General features: G+C 38.5%; 1 protein-coding gene across 36 annotated transcripts in view; it reads left to right on the forward strand.

Moving 5' to 3' along the window:
- Window positions 1-3,230, forward strand: part of LOC137133958 (protocadherin alpha-C2-like) — a 165,334-nt gene extending 162,104 nt beyond the window's left edge. For 32 of the 36 annotated variants that reach the window (XM_067518170.1, XM_067518181.1, XM_067518174.1 and 29 more), the window contains one exon: window positions 5-3,230. In XM_067518170.1, coding sequence (XP_067374271.1) covers window positions 5-312 — 308 coding nt within the window. In that variant the 3' untranslated portion in view covers window positions 313-3,230. The remainder of the gene's footprint in view (window positions 1-4) is intronic. The other 4 variants (XR_010915349.1, XR_010915350.1, XM_067518188.1 and 1 more) reach the window with 2 other exon arrangements.
- Window positions 3,231-11,684: the final 8,454 nt, after the last annotated feature.

Raw genomic sequence — 11,684 nt, forward strand, 5'->3', positions numbered from 1 at the left:
TTAGATGGTGAAGGAGGAGAGGTGTCCCCCCCAATGGGTGCTGGCGTAGACAGTAACAGTTGGCATTTTCGCTATGGACCCGGTGGTCCTGGTGCACCCCCACAACACCTAAAACCAGGTGAAGTTCCCCCAGAAGCCTTTATCATCCCCGGCTCTCCCGCAATAATATCCATCAGACAGAACCAGGGAGGAGAGGATGACAAGAGTGATTTTATCACTTTTGGAAAGAAAGAGGAGGCCAAGAAGAAAAAGAAGAAGAAGAAGGAGAAGAAAGACAAGAAGGATAAGGGCAAGGATGATGGAGATGAGTAGAGGAGCAGAAAAAGAAAACGACAAATATGAAAAGGGTGTTGTTAAAACAGAGGTACCAACCAAAGTCCATTGGGCAAAAGTCAAAAATAGAGGAACAAATCAACATTTCAATTCAAATATTTTACCTATTTTCACTGAAAACCTTTACAAGCTATATCTGTTATGACCCTGGCTCTACCAGTCCCTTTCTGAGGTCATTTACTGATCTTGCATGGATAAACAAAAAAAGAATGCCCCATGTACCTATAATATCTGAGTCAATTCATGCCAGCCACCCTTTCCATTAGGAAAGGACAGTTTTTTTGCCCTTATCTTTACTTTGTCCTCATCTAACCCACTGGACGCACTGGCACCTCTGTCTTACTCCCACCCCAATGATGATATGTAAACCAATCTCTCTGAGAGAAGATAAAAACTTTGGACAAGAACAACAAAAAGCTCTGTGCCAGCCAAGGAAAAAAAAAGGCAAAGAAGATTGAGACAGACATATGCAGTCTGGAGCTGGACACCCACTACTTGTAAATAGCACAGATGAGAGTCACTGAAGTAATGGCTAACATGAAACTGCTGCAGATTCTTCTGGATATTACCAACAGTGTGAAATTACATGCACACACACGCATGCTCACACGTTCAAACGTGCAAACACAAATACAACTACAGTGACAGAGTGGAGACAGAAAGCACTTGAGACCTTTAAAGAAAAAGACATGAAATGAATAAAAAGAAAATCTACTGACATCCAGGAAATGTGCTTAAAACTAGACACTGCAAGCTTTTGGTCTGGCACAGTCACCTCTACAGTGCACATCAGCTCTCTCAGGATGGAAAAAGCATCCTTTGCAATCACTCTGTATTTGCTCACTGCTTTTTGAAGGACACAGAGAGCTTCATCTCCAGCCAGAATCCCAACTGAGGAGTACAGAGAGTTCTGGAAAGATGGGGAAATGGGAAGATAACTCTCATTCTCCTGAATCCCATAGGGGACAGTCCAGCTGAGCTGGCTTGAGACTACACTTTTAGTCAGTGGATTCTGATGAAACCATACAGAATATTAGGAGAGTCTTTAGATTTTGATGAACACCTTCTCTTCTCCCTCTGCTGCAGCAAAAGCCGAAAGCTTTCTGCATTGAATGTTTGTTAGCAACCAGTCCTTACCAGATACCTTGAGTTTACAACTGCTCACCTGCTTGTACTTGCCTAAAGCTGCCACGAGCCATCCTCTTCTCCCCCAGCTTCCTTCTTCCCCTCTGTCACCCATCTCACAGATGATGTGCTGATGAATTTTAACTGTTTTCATTTATTCTCTAATGAGATTAACTAGAACATACACCAACCTTTTCTTTTATTTTTTCCTTGTAGTTTTAACTGCTCTTTGCATGTCATACCCTCAGGCGATGCCTTTATTCCCCTGACTCTGACCCCTTGCTCAGGATTTATCCTGAGAATGGCCTGTTCTGAACATTGTGGTGTGCTGAGAAAAGCATGGAGTAATGTGGATGAGGCCGGGGGAAGCCCAGTTGAGGGTCTACACCCTGAACCTTTGTCAGATGTCTCTAAGTTCAAAACGGTTCAGTGCTTTTAACTTGTGAATACTACAGTATGCTGTTTATTTCCTGTTTGTAACCACTGATGAGAAGGGACCAGGTGGGATAGGGTGAATTACAGGAAGGAGTATTGTGATAAAGTGAGGAGGGAGGTGCCATGGGCTGGCCCTCCTTCTGCACTAACATCAGAAGAACATTGTTCTCTAAATTGATTGTTTAGGTGTGTTGAGTCACATATTAGCTTTTACATCCGCTGTAAGTGTAGAGTAGACTTTGCATAGATTGTTCCTACATTGCTAATTGAAATCTGCTAAAATATGGTCATCCAGGGATTTCTATCCCACAACTAAATCCCACCAACCCTCTCTCAGAAGGTTTTAAAAGGGGGCACATACATGCCTCAAGACCTGCTTCTGTTGGTTCCCCTCCCCTGCCTGTACCTTGTTGCCACATCCCCAGAATTTTGCGGCTCAGTATGACGTCACTCCATTAAGTGGCTGCTGCATGTACTGCTCTAAGGAAACACATACTATATAGAGAAATATATATAAATAGATAGATGGCTATGATTTAATTATTTTGTATTATCATTTTTCCTCATTTCTTGCACAGAAGATATTTGTATGTACTTCTGTCTCTGCCAAACATCTATGTACTACAGTCTTCACGCTCCACAGATGTTGTATGACATCCACTAAACCTCTTTAGATATTCGTAAATGCTATAGTGTGATACCTTTCAATGCAAGTTTATTATTTTTCTTTTACCATATATGATTTTTGCTTTTGAAAATAAGCAAAGCAAAAAAAAAGGAAAAAAAAACTGTGTCTGGCTTTGACATGACGATCTTACTAGCACTGTAATATTGTAACTGAAATATGTCTGATCCTTTGATGAGCTATCACTTCCCTTTCACTATTAAAAAAAAAGGAAAATGACAGAAAAAAAATATTCCAGTGTAACATAAAGGTATATGTAGTGTATGCTTGTGTTTAGTGAGCGTTCATGCTGTCATTCTTTCCCAATGTATGGTGGTAAACTATGGTGGCAATGTGCTGTCCTAAATGGATCAGCCCAGATCTGTTGTAAAACCCTTATTTTGTACACCTGCTCATTAACTGTGACAGTGAAGTAGTGAATTTCATTTATTTCATTTATTTTCTGACTCTTCTTTTTTATATTATTTTACCTAAATGGATACAGTGGTAATGTGTTTTGTTTATAAATCACTAATAAAGTTTTCTTTCTTAAAATATAATTTGAATTTATCGTCTTGGGGCTGTTTTATCTGTGTACCTCGCCATTTTTTTGTGTCATGTCTTACAGTGCAAATTGTTATGTACTACAAACCAATAAAGTGCTGGGAATGAGGGATAACTTTCTTTACATTTATAATAAAATTATAACTTCTGATGATGCAGGCCATTGAAACAAAGATTTGCATTAAAACATAAATTAGAATAAAAGCCAGAATAAGGAAGTACTATAAAAATTACCTTTGTATCATAGAGTAGAGGTGAGTGGATTGTGAGGTGATTAAAGTAAAAGCCTAAATGCAAATCTCATTGATGAGGGCAGGACAAACAATTTACAGGCTGTGCTCCTCAATCACACATGCTCACATCCTGCTTCTTTCTTTGCACTGATGAGCACTCTAAAAGGCTCATTCCCTGCAGTGTTGAAAGACACAAGCAGAGTGACCTGCCCAACACTGAAAGCCATGGCCACAGATGGTCTGAACAGTCCCTTGTGAAAAAAGGCTTACAGATGCAACATAATTTAATAGAGTGGCTAAATAGATTACATGGATCCCAGTGGGTGTGTTTATAGGGAAAATCACAATAGAAATTGGTCATGCTGGCCTAGATAAAATGCAGCATTGATCTTTAATAATTTTATCCAGTCATCTACTCAGGCAGCTAACTCTGTGATTTCCTAGATGAGAGAGCTAGAGCTAGAGAGCTCTAATAAAATATTTTCTGGAAAAATTTTAATATCTGACAGTTTTGTGGATGAGAGTAGAATATGTGTACATTTTCTCTGTATTTTGATGCTGCTCCTGAAAAACATAAAGTTAATCGAGTCTCCTTCGCTCTTGTTTTGGCTTTATGTAGAAATGGGGAGGGTAAGATAGGTTCAAGAGTTCATGCTTAAAAAAAAAATAAAATGCACCTCACGTCACTCTCTCCAGGAGACTGACAAAATCGTTTCTATGGTTACAACCATTTGGGGAATAGTCTCTATGGCAACAGCCTTATATTTAAACATAGGAGCGTCGAAACAGTGGGTTGCCCAGGATGAGCACATGGGATGTGTCTGTTCGCATGGCACAGGTGAGATACTGCTGATTTCATGTTAAAATACTGCAAATTCATCAAATGCATCTCTGACCCCTGATGCTTTACTAATAAGAAGAGCATTCATGGAAGAACAACACATTAACAAAAACCACACATTTAAAAACCACCCACACATTTAAAAAGCATACAGTTGCATATTCCCATGAGCATTCACAAAATGTGCACTGGTCTTTTTGGATGTTGGCTCATTTGAGTTATACAAACAAATTAACAAACAAGTAAACTGGCTCAGTGTACTGAAAAGTAGCCTGCAGTGTTTGGTCTGTAGAGCAGTGAATATCAGGCTAATGAATATGGATATACACCATGGCAGAATGAACAAAGCCATACACAATAAGCAGTGGGCCACTGTCCTCTCTTTCTCCCCAAAAGATGTCAGAAAGAGACAAACGTAAACCAGCTCAGACACAATATAAACAAAGACTTACCTCTACCAGAATGCACTTACTGAGGGGTAACAGATACTGAAATATTAGAATAAAACAAAAGCATTCACAAGTGTTAAAAGTATTTGAACAAATTATTAAAAGATGACATCTATGTTGAATAACACTACCTTGTAAGTGAATTGGGCATATGTTTGCCTTAGTAGGTGTGATGGCTGCCAGCTGCAGTGACTCAGCAAAGTCATCATCCTGCTAAAGAAGGCAACTGGGGTGACTTAGAAGCAGCCAGGGTGAAGATGGAGAGATAAATGTGCACAATAATTTTGCCCTATGGCAATAGGAGCACTACAACAACTGTAGAGACATAGTGTATGTGAGAAAGTGCAGGGGAGTTAATGAAACAGACAGCCTAGAGAATTAAGTGCATTTGTTTTAGTGTGTTATGGTTATTGCAAATGATCTTAATTATCTTACTGGTAGCGGAAATATAAATGAGTAAGTCTTACCCATGTGCAAAATTGGCTTTGATATTTGGGTTTGTATTTGTTGGAGTTAACAACTTACTTTTAAACAACAACTAAAAGCTAGACTGCAGTCTTTCTACAGTTGTTATTTTTAACAATATCAAAATGTAAGTCCAGCATTTGATCAGATGAACAAAATGTAAAATTAATGCTGGAAAAAACAAAAATAATGAATCTTTGGGAATAAAATAAATTAACCAATTAATAAATAAAAACGCCAGTGGGAAAATACAATTAGCAAATACAAAGTTCCATTGATTATTTTTTATGTCCCTATTATTATTGTTTGTTTTTTTTCTTTGTTTTTTTTGCACAGTTGGGGGGATGTTCACTATATGTAGGCGTCCACAACAAACTGAAAGCTTTTACATTAGGTGGGATCTGCGTGGTAATGGCTCCACACGGGAACACACACAGCATCCAGTGCTTTGGCGTATACAAATTTCGACCCTCAGCCCTCAGCTGGGCAGCTGATTCGATTAACATACACACGTTGTGGTCAGAGTTGGGAGGTCATTTTATAGGCTGTAATTTGTGTTTAGTATACTACATTTGTTTATGCAGAAAGAAGGCAGATTTTTCTCCTTCCGTCACAGACCGAAAGAGCTTTGCTCGCATCATCGGGAGTATCGGTGTAAGACAGAAAACAATTCTTAAGAAAGTGTGACGGTATGAAATGTTGAACTACATGTGCAGTGATGAAACGCCTGCAATACGTGGGATTTAATTATGGTCAGTGTTTTATGCTACTCATGGCTGGTCATGGTTGTTGTTTTTAAACGTAACACGTAACAAGGAAGTGCGTTTAAAAAACAACGACGTTTGTAGTATAAGATCTTAGATCCCGATGTTAGGATTAGTGTTAGATGTCAAAGCTCGGGGGTAGATTTAGGGGACGTAAAGTCTGTTTCCGCTATTAAGCCGGTTTTAACCCATTCGTGTCTTCTGATGCTTAACCTGACCAATGTTTTACCCAGTTAACACTACTCCTGCAGTTATTGATCTAAAGTTTGCTATGGTGGAACCACACTGCATTTTTGATTTAGACACAGAATAACTGCTGGACTAGTACTACCAACAGAAGTGCTGAGCACAAGGCGCCATCTCCCGGTCAGAATATCACAACACATTTGGGCGCAGTAGCAGAACCACAACCGAGACAGTTGTTATAAAGGAGTTTGTCACATTCTTTGTTAATTCACCCAGTTTATCAGAATCAATTACAATATAGAAGAAGGCAGATGTTAGTGATTTATAGTCCACGATACCACACATTAAGAGATACAGTAATGTCATATACTATATCAAATTTTAATTTTCCCACTCGAAACAAACTAAGCCCAAGCCCCTCTGACCTGCACCAATAAACACAATTAGTTGCATCTCTTCAGTGAAATGGGAACCACAATTAATATGCAGGAGACTCTGATCTTGAGTTGACACCACAATATTTGACATTTAATTAGAATCTATAACTGCAAACAATACATGCACGTTTTAGATTTAATGAAAATCCATTTGCAGGTACAACACACGTCAAATTATATTTGGCTGACACTTATCTCCTAACAACCAGCGGGAGGCACATAGGTAAAGTTAGTTTTAATTCTATGAATTGCTTTATTGAGTATACATATCTTTGATTAATACAAAAACAATCAACATGACCCAATAAAAGACAGGTTAAATCTATATCAACAACTTCTTATAAACTGGCTAGTTTGACACTTAAACCATAGCTGACAACAAATTAAAGAAATCTTATTATTGTTGCCAATTTCTTATGTCTGTCTTTCTGAGATGATGGCGTCAGTGTGAATATGTTTTAGTATATACACTCAGTGGCCACTTGCAATCCAATCCAATGCAGAGGCTCTGCATGAATTTCTCAACTTTTAGGTCGAAAGTATCAGGTGGTGGAGCCATACTAGAGTGTATTATATTATGAAGAGGTTCTAATGTTTAGGCCCATTAATCATTTTAAATACAGTAGCTAAAACATTAGAACAACCTAGTAATATAATGCACTCCACTACAACTCCACCACCTCCTCCATTGTGACAGTTTGAACTTGAAAACTGAGAAATTGTACATTTGTAAACATAGAATTCATGGCGTAGCTGCTGCATCGTATTGCATTAGATTGTACATGTATACATAATGAAATGGCTAATGAGTGGCTTGTCAGCGTAACAGGGTGTATAGGCCTGTTTGTGGGTATGGGAGTAAGAAGACTCTAGTACTCAAGTTCAAGAAGGTCAAAATTGTCCTTTACAGTACCTGAGTGAATGAATTTAGTTGCTTTTCATTGCAGTATAAAAATCACTTTGAGAACGTTGGAAAAACCTACTGAAACACAGTATGAAAATAAACTGGTCCTTTTAGCAAACAGCTTTTAGTTAGAACCTGACAGTTAACTCCCCTGCTGGGCAGGAAACTATTTAAAAGTGGATGGGTTGGGCTAAAAAATTCTATAATATTATGCATATCGACACTACAAACACATATGCTGCTGGAAGTTGTCCTCACATACGGTAATCGACCCTCCAGTGGTGACTGCGTGTGACTCTGTGCTTTTACTTTGAAAATCTCGAGCTTCCTTTTTCATAGCTTCAGAGGGAAAAATAACTACCTCATACATGGACCCTGTTAAGTCTTCAGATTTGGTCATGAGACAACTGCATGTGTATACTTGTTCTTTCTGTAAAAGAGCAAGCACATACATAGACTTCAGTTCTAGGATGAGGTAATATGCAGATAAGATGGCAATTGTTTTGTCAAGGGTTTTGTAGATTGAAAAACAAATATTACCGATATCAGCTAATTTCTTTAATGAATAACTGCATTTGGCAAATGATGAACTGAGTCAAAGTTTGTGCTCCAGCATTCACAGTAGACGTGTGTGGCAGGCTGGATATAGGAAAACTAAATAACAACAGGATGGAGCTGAATGAGATGAGGATCGCAACAGCTTCTGTCATTAGATGTGTTGTTCACCTTTCCTGACCCTTTCTGTGTGTGTTGTTCAGTATCCCAGTGGCTTTATTTAGCTTAGCTGTCTGGTTTTTATGTGGATTTATCATTCTAAATAACAACTGCAATCTTCACATATAAAAACAAAGGCTGAAACCAAACATAGTCATTTACAGCTATTTATTGTTTGAATATCAATCTCACAGGACAAACACGGGTAACAAGAAACACCTGTCAGTCACATACTGCAATGCTTCGCTACAATTTTGGTGATCTGATACAAAACATATATTTTCTATGTTATTTAACATATAGAGGTGTAAATACCATCAAAGTAAAGCTGAAATGTCTGAAATTAGTCCTTTTAGCTTGTCCCTTCAGGAGACGCCACAGTGGAACGTGTTCCGCACATTGATTTGCCATGGGTTTTTTACACTGGATGCCCTTCCTACTGCAACTCCCCAATTTTATCTAGGCTTGGGATAGGCACCAAGGTGGCCCTTAGTGGGTTGCCACGCCTGGTGGGGTGGGTCTCGATCCCATGGCCTTCTGCCTCCAAACCTCCAAACTCTACCAAATATGAGTCCTACATGCATCCACTGTAACAAGATATGTATATAAAGAATTAACATAGAAATAATACATAGAAATGCTTACATCGAAATTCTCCATTAAACTTAATAAGTAAAGTCCCCTACTTTACCTGAAAACAGCGGTCCCAGTTTTGCTGACACCTTTAACATGTTGGACAGCGATCAAAATGTCAGGACAATTAATATACATCATGGTCACACACAACATGACTTTAAGTTTATTTTTAACTCCTCAACCACAGGCAAAATAAGAATGTCACAGAGAAAAAAGGCTGATTTGCTACATTGTCTCAATGAAAAGACAAGGCAAAGCTTAGATATCCAACATAAATAATAGGCTTATATTACTGTTTGGATACTGTTATCTATAGCGAGTGGAGGGAAATCTAGAGAGGTCGTGGTATACTTTGGAAAGCAGAGGTTAAAGAAGGTGCAAGACTTTAAGTACTTAGGGTCAGTTCAGAGCAACGGAGAGTGTGGAAAAGTGGTGAAGATGCGTGTGCAAGCTGGTTGGAAAGGGTGGAGGAAACTGCCAGGTTTATTGTGTGATAAAAAGTATCAGAAAGAATGAAAGGAAAGGTGTGAAGGTGTAAGGTGAGACAGTGGTACTGAAGAAAAGAAAGGAGGCAGAGCTGAAGGTAGCAGAGCTGATTAAGGTTCTCTTTGGGAGTGACGAGGATGGATAGGATGAGGAATGACTACATCAGAGGGACAGCTCATGTTAGATTTTTGGAGATAAATTTAGAGATGCCAGATTGAGGTGGTTTGGACATGTTCAGACGAGAGACTGTGAATATATCTGTAGAATGATGCTGAGGTTGGAGCTGCTAGTTAGGAGGTTCAGAGGAAGACCAAAGAGGAGATTTATGGATATAGTGAGAGAGGACACAAAGTTAGTTGGTGCGAGATATGACAATACAGAGGACAGGGTTATATCGAGGCAAATGATTCGCTGTGGCGACTCTAAAAGGGAACAGCTTAAAGGAAAACAAGAAGAATTCATTTACAACTCCATGTAGCGGAAGTTATAAAGCTTAGGCACCGGTCCAGCACAGAAATGGTTCCCTTTTAGTGAATGACATGCTATGGTCGTGTTCCGTAATCTATATTTCTTCTGGCGTCTTGTTTTTTGTTTTTATGCACTGTTAAATGTAAAAACGGGCATTTTAGTCGAAGCCTTTGGAAATACCGTCTCCATGGTTCAGGGTTTCAGCACATTTAATATACAAGTCAAGGTAAGATAATTTCACTTTGTTTGTCAACATTGCAGAACACATGGCCATTATCAACATAGCGTTACATTCTTTCTGTAAACGCCATAGAAAAGTTACCCGTCTCAGTGAAAGACTACTTTTTTCACTTATGTATGATATATTGGATTCACAAAGCCCAGACTAATCACTGGTTTGTGTTTAAAAAACCGAGACGGACCTTTAAAACATGTTACGTTGTCCCGAAAGAATCTTTGTATTCTCGTGTAACCATTTGGTTGAAAATATATAACACTCAACGATAAAAAATATTTTTAAATTGTTTAAAAAGCAACTACTCCTTTTCTGGCATCAAAACAAAGATGGCGCCCCCCGCTGACTACCTAGTTATCAAATAGCGTTGTAACTTGTTGAAACGGGTTAAAAATATTTTTTAATCATGCAGGGAACTCCGTTTTACAGCAACATAGAGTGTTGCTTTAAATTATTTTAATCCTTACAGCACGGACGAGTTGGTGGAGTAGCTGCCACCTGTTTCAGGGGCATGTTCCATCATACCGTTTGCTTAGGGGAAATACTAGCTCTATATACTGCTCATCATCTTTCTAAATACAGTACCAATTAAATTCACCTTAATTTATTTAGGGCCAATTGACCACATGGCCATCTCCAGGCATTTTACATAATAAAGTTAAGACTATAGAGATATGTAGAAAAAACCCTAAACAATTTCCCCCCCTGGAGCAAGCCCTAGGCAACAGTGAAGAAGTAAAACTCCTCTCTTCTTTTAACAGAAGAAACCTCCAGCAGAACCAGACTTAGGGTGGGCGGCCATCTGCCTTGACCGGTTGGAGTGAGTGGAAAGTGGAGTGAGAAAATAGAGCAACAAGAAACGGCAACAAAACATTGGGCAGGTTGGTGGGACGACTCGCTGCACAGTGGGAACACAGCTCCAAGGCTGGGGACACCTGCAGAATGGAACAGAGAGGGAGAAGCACACATGACATATTTTAAAATCTTCATTCAATTAAAATCTGTTACCTTGTGTGTATGAGGTTTAATCAACATTCTGCTTTTTGTGTAGACAACATTTAAAAATGTATATTAGTTTTGGGACAACTTCTTATCCACACATCATAAAGGGCTAACCAGGAACTTTTACCAGTCCATTAGTATATTTATTGTGACCCTGAGTAATAATAAACTAAATCTACTGGTGTTGTATTCTTCACATAGCTTCTTCTCCTTAGGTATACAAAAAAAAAAACAAAAAAAACAAACAAAGACAAAACAAACAAAAAAACATTGGGAACCACTTCCTTAGAGATTTTCTGTTTTGGATTTATGTTATTTAGATTTATGATTAACAAATAGCTTCTTTTTTATTTTTTTTATTTTACATATTTCTGACTTTGGCACTGTGGCATGAGGACGTGCAACCTAGCTCTCAAGTCTTCCTCGTTAATTCTGCAGTAAAGTGTGTTTCTGGGTTACGAGAAATTCAACTGTTACTTGTTAGAGTCTGAAATCTATTGAAAAACATTTGAAATGGATATATATGGCTATGTAGCATTATAACTAAATGGGCTTGTCATACCTCTGTAGCTGCTTCCTTGTGGGTACTTAAAGCCACTGAATTTGGGCTACACACTACAAAATCATAATCTCTGATTTTTAAATATATTTTTTAAATGATCTATTTGTCAAGGAGTGCCAAAACACTACATTGCTGGAGTAATTCGACACCAATGCAGTGGTGGCGTTGTAGTTATCATATA

This window comes from Channa argus, chromosome 10 (assembly GCF_033026475.1).
Source record: "Channa argus isolate prfri chromosome 10, Channa argus male v1.0, whole genome shotgun sequence".
Classification (NCBI taxonomy): domain Eukaryota; kingdom Metazoa; phylum Chordata; class Actinopteri; order Anabantiformes; family Channidae; genus Channa; species Channa argus.